Source organism: Stegostoma tigrinum, chromosome 1 (assembly GCF_030684315.1).
Source record: "Stegostoma tigrinum isolate sSteTig4 chromosome 1, sSteTig4.hap1, whole genome shotgun sequence".
In the NCBI taxonomy this organism is placed as follows: domain Eukaryota; kingdom Metazoa; phylum Chordata; class Chondrichthyes; order Orectolobiformes; family Stegostomatidae; genus Stegostoma; species Stegostoma tigrinum.
The window spans coordinates 14980785-15007726 of NC_081354.1; the positions used below are offsets into that span (position 1 = coordinate 14980785).

Below are 26942 nucleotides of genomic sequence, written 5' to 3' on the forward strand. Positions count from 1 at the left end.
TTGTGGATATATCTCCAGTTCAGGTAGTCGTTGATTTGCAAAAATTTCTAGTCCATCACATTTATTTCATTGTTTTCAGGGGTGAATTTGAGATGCTTTTGAACGCCGTCCTTGTAGCTGCTTACTGGAATGAAGCTTGAAATAGGAGAGTTTGTCTTGTCAAGCATATAGATATCCAAACAGTGTTTTGGCCAATGCAGCTGCTTAATGAAAATCAAACAAACAATGGGCAAAGAGTAGGCTACTTGCCCCTTCAAGCATACTCCTCCATGCAACAAAATAATACCCAACTTGATTTTAACCTCAATTCTATTTTCCTATTCATCCCCAATAATCTGATCCTTTTGGTAATTAGGAATGTCTACCTTCACCTTTTAAAATATTTTAAGATTCTACATCTACTGCCTTGCAATGAAGGGAATTCTAAAGACTCTTGGAGAACAAAAAGGTATCCTGCTCTTTTAATTGAAGTCCCCTTTCTTTAAACTATGACCCAAAGTTTTAAATATCTCCCAAGAAGAAATATCCTTTCAACAACCAGTGGACAAGTCCCGTTAGAATCTTGGATGTTATAGTTAAGTCAACTGACTCTTCTAAACTCCGGAAGATACAGGCCAAGCTTATCTAGCCTTTTCTCATAAGGTAATAACAGGTATTAGTTGAGTAAAACTTTTCTGAGCTACTTCCAACAAGTTAACATCACCGTAAAATACAGTGACCAATATCATGTTTAGTTAAGGCAAAACCCCCTATTCTTGCAATCACAATAAACTGAAACATTTGTAAATTATCAGAAGCTGCCTTTAATCGTATACTTCAGAAATTTCTCAAATACTGAAAGAATTACTCAACTTATGTTGGTTGTGTACATACAATAAAGACCCTTCATGTAAACAAGCTAAATCTCATAATTCCATTATTAATCTATATTAAGTTGTCCAACCAACAGTGTCTGTCTCTGAATGTTCAGATTTCGATTCTTATGCAGTGTGGTTCTTCAAAATTCTGCTGTGGAAAAATCCTGAGGTTGAATTATTACAGGATTTTGTCTATGAAGTTTCTGATGTGACATTATTGATGATCTTTTAGGTCCCATTCTTCTACAACATGCATTGCTCTTCTGCAATCAAGTCTCTAGCTTGCCTTCTTATCGGGAGTAGCTTTTCTATTCCTTGCATTTGATGCTAGCTGTCTATTCAAAACATAGTGCCATCAACACCTTCACCTCAGAACATTACTTAAATGCAGGCAGTCTTATATGCAAGGTTTCCCTTTGGTTACAGGCTGTAAGTTATCAAGCAATCGTTACCTTCTTTCTCCCAGGAAACAACTTGTGTTGCTTCAACTCATCAGGGATGGTTCATTGGCTCATTGCTTTTAATCCTTTCTAACAGCTTCTTGTCCCTTTCATTTCAGGAAACAGTTTATTCCAGAAATTTAGAAGTTGCACGACACCAAGTTATAGTCCAACAGGTTTATTTGAAATCACCAGCTTTCAGAATGCTGCTGTTTCATCATTTACTTACAAACAGCCCTCATTTAACTAGAGCTTTAAAACCTCATTCTGTATGGAGATGTGGAGCTACGAACAACAAGTAATTATGACTAACAGATTACAGTCTTATAAGTTTTATACTTTATTAGATATAACATTCATTCAAGGAAATTAAGAACATGTTTTTCATGTAAATTATTTTTCCAAAAGCACATGACTTGCTACTGCCACCTCAATGTAATTTAAAGGTAGTCAAGTAGAAATGTGAATGATTTATGAGTAGTGGATGACATGAATTGTCAGAGTACAGGTGCTGGATGTGGACTTTGTCGCTGGGACACTGAAGGAGCAGAGTTGTTTGTAAACAACAGAGTGATAGGTATCACAAGTCTGTGTATTGCCACAATAGAGTTTGCAGCCTACGAGAGACTATAACTCTAGACAGGCTATCAGATTCATAAATGAACATGCAAAAGGCTATTTGAAAGATCAGTTCTTGCAATGAACAGGCCATTACAATTAAGTAGACTACAGTGACAGGAAAAAAAAAACAATGTAACATCTAAAGTATAAATGTTTATTTTTTTGTAAAGGGAAAAATTACACACTGGCTTTACTTGATACAGTGGTACATTTTCAACAGTATTACACAAGGGAATATTGATGACATGGTTATGCACACTTGCAGCTCCACACTTTAGGACTGGTGTAACCATGGAGATGGGGCTAGGGTTGATATTAGCCTGGCATGAAGAAATACACAAAAATACAGGTGGGCTTAACTTTTCTGCAGTTGGGGATCAATTATGCTATATTCCTATCATCCAGTAACAACCAGACCCTCAGGAATTTTGGTGAGGGAATTTGTTTAGGATTCCACCAGCAAAACAGTGCTCAGTAGTGGTAATAGGGACATCTTCTGAAGGTCTCTGCACAGGCTTAGTGACCAAATTAGAATTTGAAAGACCATTGATGCTAGTTGCAACAGTCAACAGCACAGGCTGTTTCCCAAAGTGGTTGTATTCAGGGCATGCACAGATAACATACATGAACGTGCCATGCTGGTCACATCATCAGCATTCGTTTGATAGAATAGTGACATGAATTGATTTGTGGCCACATTTTATGTCATTAACTTCTTCTGGCACTTAATTCACTGGGATGGCACATGATGTTGCCCAGGGATCTGTAGACAGCCCTTAGTTTTTCACCACAAATCTGAGTGACTTAAATAAAGGAATACTGAGCTGTACAAACAGGTTTGTTGATAACACAGTCAGCCAACACAGGTATTGTGTAGATGGGAGGAGGAAGGAGAAAAAAAAACTATGGAAGCTGTAGATCAAATGAAAATCGTTAAGGCCATCCACGTAGGATCAAGGATGATAAACTGTCATGTTTTTGGAACAGTGCAAAAAGGTGCAAAGGAATTTAAAAGTCTACACACACAACACTTTTTGTACTTGTGCGCTACTTTTTAATTAAAAGTGGCAGTGGAATTTTGATTTCAATCTGATTTCAAGGGATTGAATTCCAAAGTGAAGTGATGCTGCAGCCTTGCAGGGCTAGTATATTTGAAAATCAGGCTGATAGAATTTGAAATTCTCTTCCACACAAAAGACTGGATGTTTAGTCAACAATGCCAAAACAGAGAAGGAGATCATTAAGTATGGGTGTTAAATGTTAAATCACAGGCACACAAATTGAGTATGGACCAGCATGGTCTAATAGAATGCAGAACAAAACTTAAGTGGCTGAATTTTCTGTAATTAAGTGCCCCTCATATCTAGAGAATGGGTGATAATGCACTGCCTGTCTGTCTAGGATGGACCATTACTTCTTTTGCTCAAGCCTCACTAATGCTAGCACATTGCGCTGGAGAGTCCCTCCAGTTGATACTCGGTTATCTAAATAAATACAGAAGTGACCATCTCTGACCTCTCAGAACTTGCCGACAAAGCTTCGCCATTGAAGCAATCATCTATGACTGCATCTTAACATTTGTATCTTTCAGCTTTTAAAGAAGCAATGGGTGCAGTCATAAGAAATGTCCTCACTCTGTCAATGGTCTGTGGAACTGAGATCTGCTATTGTTGCTAGGACATTGATGGAGTACTGAAGCTGCTACTATTACATGCGTTGTCGACAACAGTTTGTCCAACCTATATCATTTTTTAATACTGTGTTCCATTTTATTACTACAGTTTGAAATTAGGCCATTAAAGTCCATGACCACACACAATTTTAAAGATATAGCCTGCTCCACAGTAAGACCACCATTACTTCCTTAATCAATGTCAATCCTTTATTTGTTCCCGTTTATTCTTTCTCAGTAACTTGAGCAGAACAGTAACAGTCTGTAGTCAGATGACTCGTGCTCTACATACGTTAATAACATCAAAAACATGTCATACTGCAGATATATAGTGGGAGTAACCAGCATTACCTCACTAGCTTTCAATCCGCCACTCTGTGCTGACAAACAAACCTGATTAGCCAAATTTTCTCAAATTGAACACTCAGGTCGTAACTTTTGGTCCCTGTAAGAAAATTGTGCTCTCTACCTATTGATTTCTTCCCAGCTCTTGCAAAGGCTTCAGGCTGACCAAACTGTTCATAACCTCTCCATTCTATGTGAACCTGAACTTCTGACCCCAAATGCTCTCCATCAAAAATACAACTCCATAATTGTGCACCTGATGTGTAGTGACTCTTGGTTCAGCAAAGCATTTGTTAAATCGCCTCCAACACTACAATCCTGAAACTGTTCTTCCTCCAATTCCACACCTTTTTAAACCCACCACTTTAGTTCCAAAATACAGCCAGATATGTCTAATCTAGGCCTAGCTTGGGAATCCTCTTCCTATATATCTTTACCGTTGTTTTACTTTTTAAAGGTTACTTCTTTCATTCAGTTTTTGGTCAGCTGTCTGACCGTGCTTTTTGGCTGCTAAGTTTTGTCTGATTAACCTCATGAAGCACTTTGGGATTCATCAGCAGTGAGCTTTGCTTGTACCCACAACATCTAAACCTCAATTCTGAACATCAGTTTCCAACAGCAGCCATTGTTACAGGCTTCAACAGAGTTGTCAAGTCAGCATCAAATCTGTTTTACACTTGAAAATTAGCTTGAGCTTGGGTTGTTTGTAGATGTGCACGAGATAGTAACTTTTTTTCAAAAATATGACTTTGCATATCCGACCCTACAAACTTAAAAAAACCTAGGTTTGCATTTATTTACCTTACAATCTGTAGTTTAGTTTTGACTCGTGCTTACTTATTATTGAACAGAACAATGGTTTCACCCTTGCTGCATCTCCCCCCACCAATGCTTCAAACTTGAAGAAAGTACCTATTCATCTTAGATGACCACTCGGTAACAGGTTCCATTTTAGGCATTTACTGAGAGAAGTTTATCAAGTGACCTGGAGTGCACAGTATGAAAGCTGGATGTCAAAGTTGGGGAAAGAGTTTAAAAAAAAAATGCTGAAACCAACTGCTTTTCAAAGGCTAAGGGCAGAAGAGAAGAGAAATTTAATTCCAGGCACAAAAAGTGGAACAACTGTATTCTAAACCACATTTTAACCTCACCATAGGTGCATTGATTCTGCAAAAGTATTAAAATCATTTAGGCCTTCAGTTTTGCTATCGAATGTCTCAAACAAGATTAAGTCACCACAATTTTTTAAAAAAGCAAAATACTTCCCTCCTCCCTAAGTTGCAACATGCTTTCCATCTGAAGAAATGCGAACATCCTTTTCAGCATATGTATGGAAAAAGATTTGGCACTTTGCATTTCACAAGTGGGAATTGCTTCATTGCATTTCAGGTCCAAGTGTCTGGAAAGTTCAGAATGTTGGTGAAGCTGAAGGCGCTAAATCATTGCTGTACTGATCCAGCACATCCCCTTCATTCTCTGATCCAGTCAGCCTGTTCACCAAATCATTTTCACTGTCTTCACTGTCTTTACTTGCTGATCTCCTGACCTTTGGCCAGACTGTCCTCCGTTTCTTACCCCGACTTAGGCGATTAAGACAGTTTTTTGCCTTCCGTTTACACGTAATCCCAGACGCGTTAGCCCTTTCTGAGGATGACGTATGGATACTTTTGGCTGAGGCCCGAGTGAAAGTGTCCTTTACGTTAACCCTATTATCTTCATTGTGACACTGGACCGGAACTACTTGACCATCTCTTGTAATTGACACAGACTGTAAAAGTTTTGAGTTTGGGAAAGCTTTCTTCAAAGCCTGACATAAGTGTATGTTCTTTTCTACCAAGTCATGATTCTGTCTCTCTCCTGTAGTTAAAACACGGAAAAATGTAAATACATTTGCATTAATGCCAATATAAAACTATTGAAAAATAAAAGTTGTAAATCCATTAAAGATGCAATTTTATATTTCTTCCTTTCACCAGCTTCACCTGAATAAGAACATAAGAACTAGGAGCAGTAGTAGTCCATTCGGCCCTTCGAGCCCGCTCTGCCATTCAATAAGATCATGGCTGATCTTTTCGTAGACTCAGATCCACTTACCCTCGTTCCCATTGTATCCCTTAATTTCTTTATTGCCCAAAAAAACTACCTTAGCTTTAAAAATGTTTACTGAAGCAGCTTCAATTAATTCACTGGGAAAGGAATTCCATAGATTAACAACCCCTTGAGTGAAGAAGTTCGTTCTCAATTCAGTCCTAAATCTGCTCCCTCCAATCTTGAGGCTATGCCCTCTTGTCCTAGCTTCACCTGCAAGTGAAAACATCCTCTCTACTTCTATCTTATCTATTCCCTTCATAATTTTGTGTGTTTCTATAAGATCCCCCCTCAATTGTCTGAATTCCAATGAATAGAATCCTAATCTACTCAGTTTCTCCTCATAAGACAACCCCCTCAACTCTGGAATCAACCTAGTGAACCTCCTCTGTGCCCCCTCCAGTGCCAGTACGTCCTTTCTCAAGTAAGGAGACCAAAACTGCACACAGTACTCCAGGTGTGGCCCCACCAACACCTTGTACAGCTGCAACATAACCTCTCTGCTTTTAAACTCAATCCCTTTAGCAATGAAGGACAAAATTCTATTTGCCTTCCTAATTACTTGTACCTGCAGACCAACCTTCAGTGATTCCTGCACAAGGACTCCCAGGTCCCTCTGCATAGCAGCATGCTGCAACTTTTTACCTTTCAAGTAATAATCCTTTTTACTATTAGTCCTACCAAAATGTATGACTTCACATTTATTTACACTGTATTCCATCTGCCAGACCTTTGCCCACTCACTCAATGTATCTATGTTCCTCTGCAAAGTTTCACAGTCCTCTGCACACTTTGCTGTGCCACTCATCTAAGTGTCATTTGCAAACTTTGACACCCTACACGTGGTCCCCAACTCCAAATCATCTATGTAAATCTTTAAAATTGCAGTCCCAACACCAATCCCTGAGGCACACCACTAGTCACTGACTGCCAGCCAGAATAGCACTCATTTATCCCCACTCTCTGCTTCCTGTTAGTCAACCAATCCTCTATCCATGCTAATACTTCATCCCTAACGCCATGTATCCTTATCATATGCAGCAGCCTCTTGTGCGGCACCTTGTCGAAGGCCTTTTAGAAATCTAGGTACACCACATCCACTGGGTCCCCATTGTCTACTTGGCTCGTAATGTCTTCATAGAATTCCAAAAGATTTGGCAAACATGACCTGCCCTTCATGAACCCATGCTGTGCCAACCCAATGGGACAACTTCTATCGAGATGCCTTGCTATTTCTTCCTTGATCATAGACTCAAGCATCTTTCCCACTACAGAAGTTAAGCTAACTGGTCTGTAATTCCCCATCCTTTGTCTACCTCCCTTTTTAAACAGTGGCGTCACATTTGCTGTTTACCAATCTGCTGGGACTGCCCCAGAGTCCAGTGAATTTTGGAGAATTACCGCCAGTGCACCTGCTATTTCTAGTCCCAAATCAGGTCATAAAATGTGCAACATACAGGAGAGAAAGAGGGTCTTCAGCCCACCATGTCTATCCTGACCAGTAAACACCAAACTATACCAATCTCATTTACTTGCACTCGGTCCACAGCCTTTTAAGTGCTCATCCTGATGCTTCTTATATGTTGCCAAGCAGCATTCTGCGAATGTGCTCAAGTGTCCTTTCTTTATATGCAATTGTTGGCAGGCTAGTCAATCATCTCAACCCATTAGAACCAAGTCTAACATTGTCTCCATCTAAGGTTACAAGCTTCATAAGTAGAAGTTATTGAATAGCAATCCAGAGTATTGTCTAATTTTTCAGCTTCCTGAACTTGGGGTTGCTGGAATTAGCAGTAGTAGCCCCAATTTTACCCTGGCTTAGAGCAGTTAAAATACCAAAAACCAAATGGTAAGTTAATTCTAATGCTTCTTCTACTTCAGTACAAATGAGAGGTAAACGCATCATGTATGACCACGCCCATTCATAATATCCTACGGTATTCTAATAGGCAGCACACATGAAGCTCACTTTTGTGAGAGAAGTGCATTATTTATCCTCATGAGCTTTCAAATTTTATTTACCACTGAATGAAAAAAATCCCTTGTGGTCTATTCGTCTGTGTCAATAAACGGCTACAAAGGAGCGACCATAAATTTCTCGTGCTCGAGCTATAATATGGATACATAGCCTTACTCTCATTCTAGGAAGACAACACTGCACAGTCTTGGATTTAACTTTAGTTTCTGTTTCAGGTTTCTTATCATAACCTTAACATCGTTTTGAAAGCTCCAACCTCTGTTATTAACTTGTAATGCTATTAAAAATGATACATTGTGCGAGAGGAGACGGTCCCAACCTTTAGTTGTGAGGTCCATGACAATGTTGGCCATGGAACTCAGACTGAATTTTGACAATATGACACCGCTTTAAATACTGATGCTTTTATATTGGTAGAAACAACATTATAGTTGTTCTGAGGCTCAACTGTGGCCGCAGCCAGACGTTGAAATATTGGTCTTGTCACATAAAGCATGATGTATTAAAATGGAGTGACAATGAGAAAAAATTCAGGAAGGCGTATGCTAGAATATGGAGACCAGTACTGACCAGTTCTTAGTTCCTACCTGGAATCAGCGTGCACAGCCTTTTCTTCTCAGATACCATTTTCCTGAGTCGTTGCACATCACTTAGTAAACATTCCACTGAGCGTTCACTTTCTTCTACCTTTAAACAAGTGGTCTATGACAAGGTGGGATTTAAGTAACGAAAATGTGGAATTTATTATCCATACAAGTTGAAAGTTCTTGAACAAAAATGCATACCTAAAGCAAAAATAACATTTCAAATGTCTTGAATGGTCAATCGCACGGACAAATATATATAGTTTTATTTCATGAATTTGAGGATTTGTCTTTTTTATTGATCTTGATTATTATATCACTATCTCTTTTATTCCACTTTGCCATCAACTTGCCATGCTAAAGATTACTTATCTTTCTGCTGTTTTCATAGGAAAGAGTAAGTAGCATTTGTACCCAAGTGTGGGAAGGAGAAACATTCAGCTAGAGTGGCAGGTCAGCTGAGTTTGGGAACAAAAAATGACAGCCATGTGTGAAAAACAATGCATTATGGTCATGTGATTAGCAAAAACTGATCAGATCCAAGACACAATCTATACAGGCAAATAAGCAAAAAGATGAAATTTTAAATGTTCTGTGAAAAATAATTACTGACAATATTCAAGTAGGTGGTTTGGCAAACACAAAGATGAATCAAGAGATTTCAAGACAAAAAAATCGCTTTGTGAAATGGGTTGATGAGTAGAATATGCAATTGAATATGGATAAGGTGACAGAAAAACATGAAAACACACTCAATGGAAAGACTATACACAGTGAGAACCAGAGGTTCAAATGCAAAATTTCCTAGTGGTACGATAGAACTATCCGGATGAGTAATTAAAAAGAACAAGAGCACAGAATATAATAGTAAACTATGCATTTGAGCAAAATGCATATTTAGCTGCAACTGGAGCACAGCTGGCATTATGTGCAGTTTTGGTCACCCATTATGAATTAAAACCATGCATTTAAGTTCACAGGCTTAATGGCTCAATATCTATTCTATGTAATTGCTTTTCATTCCTAGACATCAATACAACTGACATAGAATCCCAATTTTGCAGAACAGGAGACCATTTGGTCCATTTGTGCAGCCACTTTGAAATAATTAGTCTTTTATTTTGTTTCCTCCTATAATGTTTTCTTTTCAAGTGTATATTCCATTTCTTTTTGTAAATTAATACTGAATTTGCTTCTCTCCCTTCCCCTGCTTTCAGAAAGTGCATTCTTGATCACATTGTGCCTCACAAAAGATTCTCCCCAACTTCCTCCTGGTTCTTGTTTAAGATTACCCACAATGTAGCTAATGAATCTGACCCAAGACCAATGACTGTCAAATCTACTCCCAATCTTTCAATCCCAATTTATGAATTGCAGATACAGGCAACCTGAAATTTTTAAAAAAGTGTTGAAAAAACTCTGCAGGTCTGGCAGCACCTGCGGACAGAGAAACAGTTAATGTTTCAAGTCTAATATAACTATTCTTTAGAATCAAAGGGGGCTGGAAAAGTGATAGATTGTACGCTGTGGAGAAAGGGGGACCAGCAACAAGTTGACTGGATGGTAAAGATGCTGCAGAACAATAGACAAAGGGAGTGCTATTGGTAGTAGAGAGTGATGGGAGAACAGATAAAGAATAGTGAACAGATAATAGGTCAGTACCAAGAATGGATCCATGATTTTTAGATGCAAGGAGATGATGGTACTTAAAATGGAGGGCAGAGTTCATGCTCTGAAGTTACAAACTCACTGTGGAGTCCTGAAGGTTGTAATATGCCTAATCAGATTATATGGTGCTGTTACTCCTGCTTTCATTGGACAGAACTACGAGCATTAAAGCAAAATGTTTTATTTAAATATCAAGTGATCATAAGGTCAGGATCATTTTTGCAGGCAGAGCATAGGTGTTCTATAAAGTGGCCAATGATCTGTATTTGGTCCTGCCAATATAGAGGAGTCTGCATTGTGAAAGTGAACACAATAGACTTGATTTTACCTTCCTATGTCATTTATCTTCCTCCCTCACCCACACTCTGCCTCGATGTTTATTCCCATACGTGTTGGCCAACCATGTTGTTGGAGAGGACAGGGAAAGACACCTCAGAATCGGAAACAAAACTAGGATTTTAAATTAGAGGCATGTTAGCTGGAACTGGATGACATGTTGGAAAAGCAGTATTGCCAGTGTGTTGCTGGCACGAATGTGTGCCTGCTTCCTTCCACAAAATGCTTCTTCAGGCCACTACCGTATTTTCTTAAAAAAGACTAAGCTGAATTGCTTCTTCCTTGCGTCCGGCCCACCTCATCTGTTATGGGCACTAGCTGCAAACAAGTGTCAAACAACATTTCATCCAAGTCAGTAGGAGTCCCTCTATGCTGGTTTCGGTAGAACAAACAGAGGCTTAGCTCAATTGAAATAGGAGTTTCTGGCTGTGTCCCAGGATATATGGTGGGAGTCCACTGGAGTGATTAATTCAGTGATATGTTTCTGATTCTCCCTATGGTCTATAGTTTTATAACGTCATGTTCTTTGACATTTTAGGTGGTAGTCGGTTAGGCAGAGCAGGACGGAAAGATCCATTATGTTAGATCCTTGACCACTTTTGTGAACACATTTCTAGCCATGATGTCCAGTGAAAAGCAGAAGCGTTACCCTAAATCGGGAAGTCAGAATCAATAGGAATGATTTTATGAAACTTAAAAGGGTTCAGAAAAGATTTACAAGGATGTTTCTGGGGTTGGAGGGTTTGAGCTCTATTGAGAGGTCGAATAGGCTGGGGGCGTCCTTAAAATGGTTTGCAAAATCATGAGGGACATGGATAAGATGAATGGCAATGTCTTTTCCCTGGGGTAGGGGAGTTCAAAACTCGGAGGTATAGGTTTAAGGAGGTACAGGTGACAGGGGAAAGATTTGAAAAGGGCTTAAGGCGCAACATTTTCACGTAGACAGGAGTGTCCATATGGATTGAGGTGCCAGAGGTGGTGAAGGCTGGTACAATAACACCATTTAAAGGGCATCTGGATGGGCATATGAATAGGAAGGGTTTAGAAATACATGGGCCAAATGCTGGCAAATGGTACTAGATCTGTTTAGGATATCTGGTCAGCACGGGCGAGTTGGACCAAAGGGTCTGTTTCTGTGCTGTATGTCTCTATGACTCTAAATAAAGTGGCACTGAATTGGGGAACTTGTGTGTTCTGCTTTCTGTCTTCCCATGCCTGGATATCCAAAAGTGCTCAGGCCTATAGAAAAACTGGAAATGCTTTTGAAGAACACAGCAAGTCTGTGAAAGGGACGTGCAGAAAACCAATTTCTCTGCTGAACCAGATGGCTATTTTTCCCCCCACAGTACTGTTCAGGATTGCTTTACTACCTACTTTTGTGGCTTTTGTTAGCGTGAAGTTACTTATTTCTCCTTCCAAAGCACCCAAACCAATTCTTTCTTCCTGCAAATAAGGTCAAGGGTATCACTTTAAGCACTTGACCCAGCTGAAATTAGCTAACTCACTATCGCCTGGTAATTGGAAATATCCTTATCTCTGGGGCTGGTGACAAGTCTGGAGACATACTGCTAAATATGGGGCCAGGATATTCAGAAAAGGAGTTAGGAAACACTTATACGAAGAATGCTAAAGACAAACAGATATGGAACCAGGTGCATGGAATTAAAATGTGAGATCAGCCAATTTCACATGGGTGGTGGAAGGCAGGAGGAGGAGAACAGACTCAAGGATTGAACAGCCCATATTCCTGTTAAAAAAGTTGAGCTATCAAAGGGCCATTCTTTGCATCTTTATCACTAATTGTTTTTGGTGTATACTGGTATGTCTGAATCATAAAAGTCATAACTATCTCTGAGGAATGTGACTGATGTCATTCTTACCCTACATTCTTAAACTAGACTGGGCACAGAAAAGATATCACATGTCATAAGATAGTAGCCCTGGAGTGGAAAGTCCACATCAGAAGACTGTAAAAGACAGAGACTGAACAAAATTAATTCCAATCGCTACATACTTCATACAGAATGGTGAATGCAAGGAGAGTATTAACAGTTGGACAACCCTGGATATATTTTAAATTATACTGCATATTGTAAATGGAACAATGGGATTTCATACGAATTACCAGTTAACAGTGAAACAACATTCAGACAACAAAAGCATCCATATTTACAGCCAGCCCTAGAACTGCAACTGATGGAACAGTACAATACAATAAGCCTATGATTAATGTTCCAGTTACCTTCAATTCTTCCTGCAGTGTACCATATATTCCTTTAATTCTCTGAACCTCTTTTAAAGAGCCTTCTTGATCAAAAAACACAAGTCTGTAAGGAGAAGAAAAATATCACTCACGTTCATTCCAATTTATTTCATCCGTCTTTCAAGTCCATCTTTCAAAAATCTTTGGTTTTATGACTATGTCACTACTATACTAGGACAAACGATAGTTTATTGATGAAAGGGAGAACAAATAATGGAGCCAACGTGGGATTCCACCCCCACCCCCCTCAACAACTAGAGGAAATGTTTTGATCAATCTAAACGCCCAACTGTGATATATTTCAGCTCTACACTAGATGTTGGCTATGGTTCAGCATCAGTGATCGCTCCCACAAGTGGAAATTAAGTTTGACTCAGACTTGATGCCTAACACAATATTAAATGTTCCCCCGGACTCGAATAATTGCTATTTCTCCATGCCTTCTGCATTGTGTCATATTTGTTCCAAGACACTTCAAATGCACATCACATCACGCTGAATTCTGCTAAGAATGTCACAGAACTACCACCACGCTTTGATTATTTGTACCAATTACAATCCATTTGCAGGTCCCTTTCCACCATATACTTCTTTACACCATAACTACGTATACAGTTAAGTAATGGATAAATTCTGACAATATTCAGATTTCCAAAACACCTTTGAAAATTTTTGGGAAGAAACTCAGTTCAAGATTCTGCTAAATGACTACCTAATTCATCTCAGTTACTTGTCATTTTGGTGACTTATTTAAACTGTTCATCAGAGATGGCTTTTGAGCAGACAGAACAATGCATAACTTTTTTTGAATTTTCAAATGGCGAGATCTGTGTCAAGACTTCAAGTTTTTAAAACTTAAATTCTGTCAATCCGATTAATGCTTTCTAATTTAAGTCTCCTTTTATTCTTCTCAATCATGGGATGTCCTGTTTCATGGACCTAAGTCCTTCATCTGTGTTTATTGATTAAAAAAGGACAAAGCATAAAATAGTCAAGAGTAACAACTAGGGCAAATAGGCCGAAATGAAGACTTGCTAAACCATAAAAATATCATGTTGCTCAGTTAGTTTTGAAAATGTTTCTTTTCAAAAAAGTCTTTTCAACACAATTTGATTTAAATTTGGAGCAGCTATCATATTTCAAGCTTATCTAATAAAGTTATCCAGTGAATCAAAATTTAAAAATGATCAAACTGGCTGCATCCAGATGATGGCAGCAACACAGTTTCTGGTTCACCAATACACAGCTGACCAAACAGTACTAGATTGCAGAATTGCATCTCCAATCCATTTACAGGTGCCTTTCCACCATATACTTCTTTACACCATAACTACGTATACAGTTAAGTAATGCATAAATTCTGGCAATATGCAGATTTCCACAACACCTTTGAAAATTGTTGGGAAGAAACACAGTTCAAGATTCTGCTATGTGACTATCTAATTCATCTCAGTTACTTGTCATTTTGGTGATATATTTAAACTGCTCATCAAGAGATGGCTTTTCAGCAGATAGGAGAATTGGAGATTCAGGAGATCGTATATGGTGACGGAAGATTCATTCTGCAAATTGCAAGCACATTTTTTAAAAAACTGAATTTCAGAAATTCTGTCTGCTCAGTGCATTCTGAATGCAACTATAACTATGAAACTATTGCAAAAAATGCAATGCTGTGCCAGTCTGAACAGTTGATCTGAAGTATGAAGGAAAAATGGTGTTATTTAGAGTGGTCACCTGACAGTTGCCAACATAATGCTAATATTTACTTCATTTGCATATCTCCCCACCCTCTAACAAATACCTTAAGGTCATTTTCCACAGTATCTTTGTTAGTTACCACAGTAGACAGGACAAGGTCAGTTGTGTTTTCTACCTGTGCTTCTTCATTGCACGACTATAGCCTCCTGCACTACTTGGTCCAGAAAACGTTTTATAGTCTTGCTGTTCAGACATTCCTAGATTGGTAACGGATACAGGTATTCGCTCAATAAAACTAAATTTGAAAAGAACAAAATAAATATTAGGCTTCAAAGTTATTTTAGAAATGGCCTGTAAAATGTTTTCTATTTGCTTCGTTTCCCAAACTTGTACCAGCTGATAACACTGTTTGGTGGCACGGTGGCTCAGTGGTTAGCACTGCTGTTTCACAGTACCAGGGACCTAGATTCAATTCCAACCTCGGGCAACTGTCTGCGTAGAGTCTGTACATTCTCCCTGTGTCTACATGGGTTTTCTTCAGGTACTCCAGTTTCCTCCCACAGTGCAAAGATGTGCAGGTTAGGTGGGTTGGACATGAGAAATGCTGGATTACAGATATAGGATAGGGTGGGCAGTGGGTCTAGATGGGATGCTCTTTGCAGAGTCAGTGTGGACTCGACGGGATGAACGGCCTTGCTTTGATACTGCAGGCATTCTACGATTCTATGAAAAAAATACTCTGGGTACTACTTACCTTCCTTGGGGTTTATACAGTGTATATTCCAGACTGTGTGTGGAGCCATTCTCTCTGCTTAACTTGCTAGTAAAGAGAAAGAACACCAGCTGTTGGTTTTTCAGATGCTTCTGAAGGGTCCTGTGAAGGAGACGTTCTCGGAATGTCATGGTCTGATTTGTGTTACGTCTGAATTTATACCAACCAATTACATTCTACAGGGGGAGAAAAGTACAAGTAAAATTTAGATCTGGGCCTAGGTTAAAACATGGGTAAGTGTGGAACAACAATCACTTTTGAAATTTAAGTCTTTTACCAAAGAAGCTGTTATTATGACAGTTGAGTCAATAACAAAGCATGGCCCTCACCAGCTAACTACTTTCACCCTAATCACCCAGTTAACTAAACATATGTAAGCCACCCAACAATTAACTTCCTGCACCTATGTCAATCTTTAATTACTGCCATATATGCTACCTAGCTATTAACTACCTACATGTATGGGGTACACAGCAAGTAACCAAGCCACTGCACGTACCACAGTATAAATCAACAAATCTCAATTAAAACTTCAATAGCATTTACTTGTGAATCTAAGAATCCCTGAAACAAACAGTGCAGGAAAATTTGGTTATAATTAAATGTCTCAAAAATTTTCAGCATTATTTTTGATTCATTTCACATTCAAAAGGTAACACTATCTACTTGAGGCTTCATATTGCAAAATTAGGCACTCTCACATGGGATACAGTGTCTCATGTGAATTACAGCTCATTTGGTACGATTATAACAACTGCTTTAACTGCATCCTGAGAATGTCATAGGTTTACTCCCAAGTAGTGCCACATTATGAGCAACATGGTCATGTGCTCTGACCCCATGCCACTAAAAGCTGTTTCGAAAGAAAAGATTCTCAATGTTAATAAATTGAAGAATTTTATCCATCAGCATAGGCAGTATTCAAATTAAATTTGAAATTCTTGCCCTTTTCATAGGTGTTGTGAGTCTGTAATGTATCCTCAACTGATCTAAAAACTGGTTCTCTTGGTCAACTGCAAAAATGCGCAATCAGATCTTGGCTGGAAATGCGATGAATGGGAATTAAAAATGGAAGGAAATTTAGGAGAAAAAATAAACTGCCAATGAAGTCTAGGTTTATCATAGAAACCAAAATATACAACTGAGAACCTTTCTCTAACATTAATGGTTGGACAGGATATTGGATACTGAGGAGACATGAACCTTTCAGTCATACGCATAATTCAAAAATTTGGAGCTGTGGTAGTCCGATTTTCATCAGGTAATCTAAACAATGATTTTAGTACAACACCTGGACTCTGTAAAACTATAACTTAAGAATTAAAATATTTCAAAACGTAAGTGTAGCCTAAAGTTAAATTGAATCAGGCAACACAAGTTAGCATTCCAGTTACCAACTGATATTGAATCAAATCCTCTCTTCCATATCTGTTTCATATTGGTTGATGTGATCTTCCACAAATTTTCCCAAAAAAAACTGCCAAGGGTAATCCAAAGGCAGTGCAATTAGTTTAAGGGAAGTTGCTGTTTTCAGAGAAATGCATGCCCCATCACTAAAGAAAAAGATTCTCCTGCAGACCCAAATCACATATTACACCGTGTGTTGTACGAGGGTGTCAATTTGACATTGTACAGCAAGATCACATGACACATCCTGATTAACTTAAAGCTGTTATTAATAGCGCTTAACTGACTGTTTCAGGAAAAACAAACTATATATTCATAACAAACTGGACTAAATGTATTAAAGATACAACATACCAGGTGAAAGCTAAAGAATTCCATTCATTGCAGATCACCAAGAACAAGATTGTGAAGCCACACTAATTCCTGACTGCAAATAAAACTGTTATACTCAGCTAATTAGGTGGGAGTTTTAGCAACACTCTCAACAAGTCATCATGACAGAAATCAAAGGTGACATTCCTTAATAGTGACTACAACTATCAAAGTCCAGCATTACTAACATTATTCTGCTCCAATTGTAATATGTAATTTGCTCTGACTGTGGCACTAATTGTAAACAAGCAGATGACATAAAATAGCACAAATCAAAATGAAACTTTAAACTGACTGTCAGTCAAGAACATCAGATAACTTGCAACCCGGATGACCGAACTGACATTTGGGTCAAAGTACAAATGAATTATAAAATGAGTTAACAGCAGCAGAATTTCTACAACATCTTTAAACCAATCTCAATGTGGAATAGTGTGCCAGTCTCTTAAAGAAACTGCTTTTTTAGAAACTACCCATTATTGATGCCACAGCAAATACTCAGGATTGTCAATGTTATTGAGCTAGACAGCCAACCATCACAGAATTTGCAGCTCCTCACCGAGAAACATGGAACTCTTACAGTAATTCCACCTAAGCTTATATCAGTTACAAGTTTGGTGCTTGCTTAAGATATTTTCCAAATTTCACTACACATGGTTTGTTTACTAACATAATTACTGGACAACTTTTTAATATTATAAAATGTACAACCAGATGTTAACTTAAAGCCTGAATACTTGTTAAATGCCAAACAAACAAAAAATCTTCATGTTGATCATTTTACACCAACTGCTTGTGACAATACCTTTTCCTGATTTAATAGTATTTTCTGCAATGCTCTTTCATCCACTTCACCAGCAGAATTATAAAAACTGTAAAAGACGGACAGAACATACATAACATCACTTCAATTCAAAAAGCACCATGTATCTTAGTTCCACTCTAACGATATGGCTTTCAGTTTTAGTTTTGGCACAATGCCCATACTTACAAAATTTGGTACTGCTTATGTAATAACTCAGCTAGTTTCAATAATATGGACAAGACAATAACACATATCGATGACCCATTTGCCACAACAAGGTGAATCATTTCTACGTTTTAAAATGCCTTCAAGGTGAAAACGTATCATTACACCCATAGTCTAAAGTAATTTATCAAAAAGATTAACTGTAGTATCAATTAAGAATTGGTCACATTCCAAACATTTTGCAGTCTGTCGTTCATACTTTTGGTGTCTACATTTAATACCATTCTTGTGACATGATAGCCAAAAGTGTCTTTTTGGAAAGCTGAACCGATGTCCACTGTATAAACCTCTTAATACCGGCACTGTGGCCCATGCTGCCTGTAGCCAATCTCAATACCATTATAAAAATTTGACGTGGCAAGCCCAATTCCCATTTTAAATTTGATGTCTGAATTAACATCAGCATCATTGTACAAGTGAAACAGTGCAAACGAGAAAACTGGTGTTGCTCCAAAAATCTCCTTCATCCTTTAGCAGCATAGATCTAGACACCAGGGAATGCCAGTACCACGACTAAGACAGATATACCAGCTATTTCCTTTTACTCAGGTTTTCCCATCAAAGCACACTGAAGTACTAAAGCAAAGGGATTTTGTTTCAAAATTATCAACTTCATTTCATTTAACAGCATTTCCACACATGAAGTCTGCACGTACTAATAACCTCAACAGAAGATCTTGAGGGAGTACTGGTACCATTAACCTTTCATACATGAATCAAGTGAAAAGTGACTGAGCAATTCTCACTGGAAGCAAGAGTCGCAAAATTTTTAGGACTGAGAGTCGCTATCAACTGAGCTCACGTACCTGAATAGCCAGTAACATGGAATATGTTTCTGTATATCTAGAGGGGAAAAATACATATTAAAGTTTAGAGGGGAGTAATAATTTCCACATGTAATACTAGCTTCCAGGAGGGAAACTGCATATACTAAGAATCAGAGGGAATTAAGTTTTCCATATGCAATATTCCTTCTTTCCCCCTTAAAGGGCATTCACAATTACATTGAAGGAGCTCAATTAATATCAGCAAGAAACATTAGATGAGTTACTGGTTGCTTTGCATTCTTTTGGTTGTTGGGTTTTGTATCAAGTCTTTCCATCTGAAAATGTCAACACTGCTCACAAATGTCTAACCACACACAAAATTAAGAAGTAGATATGAAATACATATGTTTAATTTTTAGAAAGATACTTTGATGAGACCTGCTGTTTAACCATGATCTACAAGTCCAAGTTAAAACAACAAACTACAGAAATAACAAGAATGGCAGAAAGGTGAATATAAAAATTTGAGACTTGACGGGTAATTGTTTGGTTATTTTACGTAAAAACCACAACCATTACACCCATTTCAAATCAAACAAAAACTTGGAGTGTAGCTGTTGCTAAAAACTCTGATTTGCTTTTAGCAAATTTAACGGAGAAATTGGAAAACTGAGGTGAAAATTTTAAAGATCAAAGATAATGGGAACTGCAGATGCTGGAGAATCGAAGATAACAAAGCGTGGGGCTGGATGAACACAGCAGGCCAAGCAGCATCTTAGGAGGGTCTAGGCTTGAAACATCAGCTTTTGTGCTCCTAAGATGCTGCTTGGCCTGCTGTGTTCATCCAGCCCCACACTTTGCTATCTTGAAAATTTTAAAATTGAGCCATTGCTGGGCTTAAGCCAATCTAGGTGTAGGTCAGTGAATCTAATTTACTCTGATTTGCTTTAAGCAAATATTGAAAATGTATGAATTCTCTAAAATCATGCAATTTAGGAACGCAACTGGTAGATGAAACAAATTATAATTTAAAGTCATAAACAGGACTGCTACTCTCCACTATTCAAGTTACATTTCATTAGAACCATGATATGGTCTTATGATTGAATTTAGACATGATGCTACTAGGAGGATAAGATATCATCAATATCACTGCAAAGCAGAGTTACAGAACTCTTTCTAGTCTTCTAAAGTGCCAGGCTTATTAAGGTCAAATTCACAATCTGTCTTTAGATCTTCCACGATGTTAATCTTGCTTAGCTGTTGTAACTCAATAATGACTGGTGGATTGTCTCTCCCCAAAAGCTTTCTTCTTGTCTCCACTGGCTCCATTACAACATGGCTAGCAACTTTCTACAGGGCCATAAGTGGGAAATGTTAGACATATTTTGCACCTAAACATTGCCCTCCCCCGGTCTATAATTCCATACACTCCATGAAGAATCACTGACTTACACCTAGATTGGCTTCAGTACAGCAATGGCTCAATTTTAAAATTCTCACCCCAATTTTCAAATTGCTCCATTGCTCATATATCGGCATCTAGTACATTGCTGATATCTGTAGTCCTCGGCTCCTCAATTCCTTCCCTGATTTCCCTATCTTTCTTCTGGTAAGAGGATCTTCAAAACCCACCTCTTGCTCGCCTGTCCAAATAACTCATATAAAAGTTCAGAAGTATGGGACATGGATTCATTCCATGGACAAGGTTTTATTGCTTCACGCTCTAGAATGGATTCTATCCTTCTTCCCTGAAGGTAACTATCCCTTTTATCAATGTAACAATGTCTTCCCTAATCAGTTGTGACTCCATTTGCGATTTTTCTGTTTCCTTATCACTTCTGTATCCATTCGACTTGATCATTGGCTACCTAATCCTGATTATTTTTCATATTGCCACTACATTATGCTCCCATGCAGCTACTTAATTCTTAATTCTTTACCTCTGCAATTGTGCTTAATTCTTTACCTCTGCAATTGTTATATTTGGAAATCAATTACACAGGGAGGCTGTGACCTGGTTCACTAAATCCAGTATTGCCTGTTCCCTAGTGGGCTCTACCACAAGCTGCTCCAAAAAGCCATGTCATGGACATTCCACAAATTCATTTTCTTGCAGTCCACTACCAATCTGATTTTCCCAATCCACCTGCATATTAATCAAGTGGTGTTCCGCAAGGGTCAGTGTTGGGACAACAACTTCTGACTTTATATATTAATGATGTAGATGAAGGAAGTGCAAGCATTCTGGCTAAGTTTACAGATGATACAGAGATAGATCGAGGGACAGGTAGTATTGGGAACATGGGGAGGCTGCAGAATGATTTGGACAGACAAGGAGACTGGGCAAATAAATGGCAGATGGAGTACAATGTAGGGGAAGTGTGAGGCCATGCACTTTGAAAAGAAGAATAAATGCGTGGAGTATTTTTTAAATGGGGAGAAAATTCAGAAGCCTGAAGTACAAGGAGACTTGGGAGTTCCAGATAGGATTCTCTCAAGGTTAGTTTGCAGATTGAGTCAGTATTTAGGGAGGCAAGTACAATTTCTACATTTATTTTAAGAGGACTTGAAAATAAAAGCAGGGATGTAATTCTGAGGGTCTAAAAGGCTCTGGTCAGGCCCCATTTGGAGCATTGTGCGCAACCTTGGGCTGCATAACACAGGAAAGATGTATTGGTCCTGGAGGGAGTTCAGGCGAGGTTTGTGAGAATGATTTGAGAATGAAATGCTTAAAATATGAGTACCGTTTAAGGACTCTACGTCTATACTTGATGGAGTTTAGAAGGATGAGGGGAGAACCAACTGAAACTTATAGAATACTGAATGCCCTGGACAAAGTGGACGTTGAGAAGATGTTTCCATTGGTAGGAGAGACTAGGACCCAAGGGCACAGCCTTAGAGTAAAGACAAGACCTTTCAGAGCGGAGATAAGGAGAAACCTCTTCAGTCAGAGAGTGGTGAATCTATGGAATTCACTGCCACAGAAGATTGTTGAGGTCAGGTCACTGAGTATATTTAAGACTGAGATAGATAGGTTCTTGATTAGCAAGGTGATTGAGGGTTACAGGGAGAAAGCAGGAAAATGGGGTTGAGAAAATAATAATTGAAACATATAAAATAATCAGAGGGTTAGATAGGGTGGATAGGGAGAGCCTTTTTCCTGGGATGGTGACGGCGAGCACAAGGGGGCATAGCTTTAAATTGAGGGGTGAAAGATATAGGACAGATGTCAGAAGTAGTTTCTTTACTCAGAGAGTAGTAAGGGAATGGAATGCTTTGCCTGCAACGGTAGTAGATTTGCCAACTTTAGGTACATTTAAGTCGTTATTGTATAAGCTTATGGACGTACATGGAATAGTGTAGGTTAGATGGGCTTGAGATCGGTACGACAGGTCGGCACAACATCGACGGCCGAAGGGCCTGTACTGTGCTGTAATGTTCTATGTTCTAAATTGGTGGTAGGTTTTATTTGGTAACATACTTTGAAGTTGGTTGGGGTTGATTTGCTGACAGTAGCATTTTATAAATGGAAGTTGCTGGTGTTATCTCACAATGGGACATGGCTCCACAAATATTCTGCTATATCTGGGGCTGTTCTTCATGCCTGAGCCTAGACTATTAGGACAATATGTGATTTAACTATGAGGCACACACATCAAAGCTTGATCCTTACATCAAGAGACACCTTTCTTTCTCTGATGCACCTGTACAAACATTACCATTTGCAGTATGAGAGCCAACTACTCAGCTGAGATCAATAAAGAGCTCAATCAAAACTGGAACTTGCTAATCTCTTTAGTTATCAACATAAAAGTGTGCACTAAGAGACCAAGCCTGGAGAAGACAATAATAAATTTATTTTGGAAATGTCACAGCCATAGATAAAGATTTTATTTTGAAAGATTTTTTAAAAAAATCTCTTGAATTGACTTGTCAAAGCTGCGGTCACATGTAACATATTTTGATTCCAGATGTCTGTTGTAGTTTTCACCATAGTCCCAGAGGACCACAGTGCTGCTGTCTCATTAGAAACAGCTGACTGGTGGTGAGTTTAACCTGAGGGTCACCATGCCACAGGGTAGAGCTAAGATTAAGAAGGTGAGAACTTCATGGGATGCACTAGCCTGTTTTAATAAAAGCTGAAATTAAGAACATAGAACAGTACAGCACAGTACAGGCCCTTCAGCCCACGATGTTGTGCTGATGTATTATCCGACAAAGATCAAACTACCCTGCATACCCCACATTTTGCTATCCTTTATGTGCCTACCCTAGAGTCGCTTTAAAGTCTCTAAAGTATCTGACTCCACTACCACTGCCAGCAGTGTATTCCACACGCTCACCGCTCCGTATGTAAAGAACCTACCACTGACATCTCCCCATACCTTCCTCCAATCACTTTAAAATTATGCCCCGTTGCAAAAGTCATTTCCGCCCGAGGAAAAAGTCTGACTATCCATTCTATCTATGCCTCTCATCATCTTGTACACCTCGAAATTAATATACATTGCTCCAAAAAGCTGAATTATGACTAATCCTAGTTGAGAATATGACACCCTTAACTGCAACAAAGTTGCCTACTTTTACCATAAAAATACAATGGAAAGCAGACTGCAAATCAAATAGCTCACCTATGGTGTGCACCACCTCAATATCTTCCAACTGGGAATCAGTAATACTGTTTTTTGCTTCAGCTTTGATTTCCCCAAGGAGAAATCCCTCCTGCGAAGAAACGAAAATGATTTATAAATTCTCTGTTACAGCATACAATTGATATATGCTACTAAAAACTGGGCCTTTAAACTTAGAGAACTAGCTACAAAATGCCTTCAACTACCGCTGCATATTTGAAGGATCTTGCACTGCCAGTGATTTCTGAACCAGCCCAATTGCAACAATTATTAAAGTTTTATGCATTTTTTAGCACAATTTCATTAAGGTTAGGTAAAATAAAGAGGAATTGCCATAGTCTCAGAAATACCTGGTGGTGGTCACCACACCTCAGGCAAGCAGCAAGGTTGAGAAGGTGGGACCATCCGTGGTAACCTCAGCTGGTGCAGGAATTGATCTGCTGTTGGCATCACAGTGCATTGAAAACCAGACATCCAGCCAACTGAGCTGACTGGCACCCCTACTGTGGGCTGGTATACTAAGGGCATATTATCCATTTAAAAAGTAATTTGGCAACATCTTACTGATAATATTTGCAACCTAATGCCTTAAAGTCCCTCAGACTGAAATACACCCTGCTCCATTACATCTGTAGTTTAAGTTGTGGCTGTAGCAATTTTCACAAATTTCTTCAAGGTTCTCTATCATGCAAGCTGAAAACCAGGAAACGTAAAACTGAACTCAAGAAACACCAAGGAGAAGAGGGAAAGTATTTTCTATTTTCATTTCAGAGTTGCAGGATCCATAGTATTTTGCTTTTATACTGTCACTTTCCATTTTAATAGATGCGTATTAACTCAGATGTGACCATTCATAAAATTGAAATATTTTTGTTTCTATTTTCTATTTGCCCAAGTATACCATATTTTAAAAAGTGACTAGCTTTAGTTTTGCAATTTAATATTCCTTAAGTGTCAAAAAATACATTTTTAACTATTCCTGAAAACTAAGCTTAATTTAGATTTTTAATTGGTTTGAAAAATAAAAATATCAAATCTTTGTTTTATTTAACAAATTATTTTACTGTTGCTCCATTAATTAATTCATGCAGCTTTCTAATTTAATTCACTGAATGAATTTAGCGTATGCTACATTGAGGGAGAAGAATTATTTAAGATAATTTCTCTAACTATAAGTTTAAATAAATTATTCATTCACTACATCGCACCCACCAGCGTTCTAAACTGATTCATTAAATCTTCCAATTTAATTCATTTTACTTGCTCATAGATGATCAGAGGATTAGATAGGGTGGACAGCGAGAGTCATTTTCCTAGGATGATTACTTTGGCTTGTATGAGGGGTCATAGCTACAAATTGAGGGGTGATGGATTTAAGACAGAGGTCAGAGGCAGGTTCTTTACTCAGAGAGTGGGAAGGGCGTGGAATGCCCTGTCTGCCAAAGTAGTTAACTCAGCCACAATAGGGGCATTTAAACAGTCCTTGGATAAGCATATGGATGATGATGGGACAGTGTAGGGGGAAGGGCTTAGATTAGTTCACAGGTCGGGGCAACGTCGAGGGGTGAAGGGCCTGTTCTGCGCTGTGTTGTTCTATAAGACACATCGTCTTGTCATTTTATTAGAAACTTCATGGATTGAAGATTTTGCTGCTTTTGTAGTGCCATTTTTTGGATCCAGAGTTCAAATTTAATCTTATCAGAGCCTAGGCGACATACAATTAACAATAACGTCCCCTCACATTATACCACAAAGAAATATCTCCACTTCACTAGAAGAGAAAATACTAATGAGGCAATACTTCAGCTGACCCAACGAGTTATTTATCATTACACACCATCATGCAAGTTTTCTTTTTGAAACAATTAATTGTTTCTAGCATGGGGAATTCTTCTGATCACAAGACCCAAGAGATGTTTTTAATTATTTTCAACTGCTGAGCTAGCAACAGAGATCACGAGGGAGTTCCAACCTTGCCGTGATCCTGCAGTATTTGTTTTGCAGCAAATGTTTTAATTTTTCTTAAATCACAGAAGTAAAGTGAATGACTGACATAAATTGCAACTTGGGAGAAGCTAAATATGGTTCAAAATAACCAAGGTCTTTGGGAATCAGTGACATAATATTGCAGCAAGGACAGGAGGTTCTGACAAGCATTCACAAAGCATCAATTATTGCAGCAGACCTAATGCGAGATTAGAGATAGGCTAGTATGGTACCCATTATAAAAAGTGCCACAAAGCAGATCCAAGCATCTACTCACTTCACAGGTTGGGATGGGTGGGGTTGGGGGAGGGGAGGGGAGGGGAGGGGAGGGGAGGGGAGGGGAGGGGAGGGGAGGGGAGGGGAGGGGAGGGGAGGGGAGGGGAGGGGTGGGGAGGGGTGGGGAGGGGTGGGGAGGGGTGGGGAGGGGTGGGAAGAGAACGCGGGGAGGGGGGGGAAGAGAACGCGGGGGGGGGGGGAAGAGAACGCGGGGGGGGGGGGGGAAGAGAACGCGGGGAGGGGGGGGAAGAGAACGCGGGGAGGCGGGGGGAAGAGAACGCGGGGGGGGGGGAAGAGAACGCGGGGGGGGGGGAAGAGAACGCGGGGAGGGGGGGGGGGAAGAGAACGCGGGGAGGGGGGGGGGAAGAGAACGCGGGGAGGGGGGGGGGAAGAGAACGCGGGGAGGGGGGGGGAAGAGAACGCGGGGAGGGGGGGGGAAGAGAACGCGGGGAGGGGGGGGGAAGAGAACGCGGGGAGGGGGGGGGGAAGAGAACGCGGGGGGGGGGGGAAGAGAACGCGGGGGGGGGGGGGGAAGAGAACGCGGGGAGGGGGGGGAAGAGAACGCGGGGAGGGGGGGGGAAGAGAACGCGGGGAGGGGGGTGGGAAGAGAACGCGGGGAGGGGGGGGGAAGAGAACGCGGGGAGGGGGGGGGAAGAGAACGCGGGGAGGGGGGGGGAAGAGAACGCGGGGAGGGGGGGGAAGAGAACGCGGGGAGGGGGGGGGAAGAGAACGCGGGGAGGGGGGGGAAGAGAACGCGGGGAGGGGGGGGAAGAGAACGCGGGGAGGGGGGGGAAGAGAACGCGGGGAGGGGGGGGGAAGAGAACGCGGGGGGGGGGAAGAGAACGCGGGGAGGGGGGAAGAGAACGCGGGGAGGGGGGAAGAGAACGCGGGGAGGGGGGAAGAGAACGCGGGGGGGGGGGAAGAGAACGCGGGGGGGGGGGAAGAGAACGCGGGGGGGGGGAGAGAACGCGGGGAGGGGGGGGAAGAGAACGCGGGGAGGGGGGGGAAGAGAACGCGGGGAGGGGGGGGAAGAGAACGCGGGGAGGGGGGGGAAGAGAACGCGGGGAGGGGGGGGAAGAGAACGCGGGGAGGGGGGGGAAGAGAACGCGGGGAGGGGGGGGAAGAGAACGCGGGGAGGGGGGGGAAGA

General features: G+C 40.1%; 1 protein-coding gene across 1 annotated transcript; it reads right to left on the bottom strand.

Moving 5' to 3' along the window:
• Positions 1-1459: 1459 nt before the first annotated feature.
• Positions 1460-25138, bottom strand: abraxas1 (abraxas 1, BRCA1 A complex subunit). Its single transcript, XM_059650998.1, has 9 exons — positions 25076-25138; positions 23533-23623; positions 18938-18974; positions 17907-17973; positions 15305-15498; positions 14726-14845; positions 12832-12916; positions 8589-8703; positions 1460-5792 (listed from the first exon to the last, which is right to left on the bottom strand). Exons 1-9 carry the CDS (start codon positions 25136-25138, stop codon positions 5344-5346), a joined length of 1221 nt encoding a protein of 406 aa, XP_059506981.1. The 3' UTR covers positions 1460-5343.
• Between the last annotated feature and the right edge of the window lie 1804 nt (positions 25139-26942).

Bases quoted from the DNA above. Each gene is read 5' to 3' on its own strand.
- abraxas1 (XM_059650998.1), bottom strand. From the start codon at position 25,138: ATGTGTCTTATAGAACAACACAGCGCAGAACAGGCCCTTCACCCCTCG. The intron at 15,499-17,906 runs GTATTGTCACAA...CTCCCCCTGTAG, and splicing joins TACTATTAAATCAGGAAAAG to AATGTAATTGGTTGGTATAA. The intron at 5,793-8,588 runs GTAGGAACTAAG...TTTTAACTACAG, and splicing joins GCTGTGCACGCTGATTCCAG to GAGAGAGACAGAATCATGAC.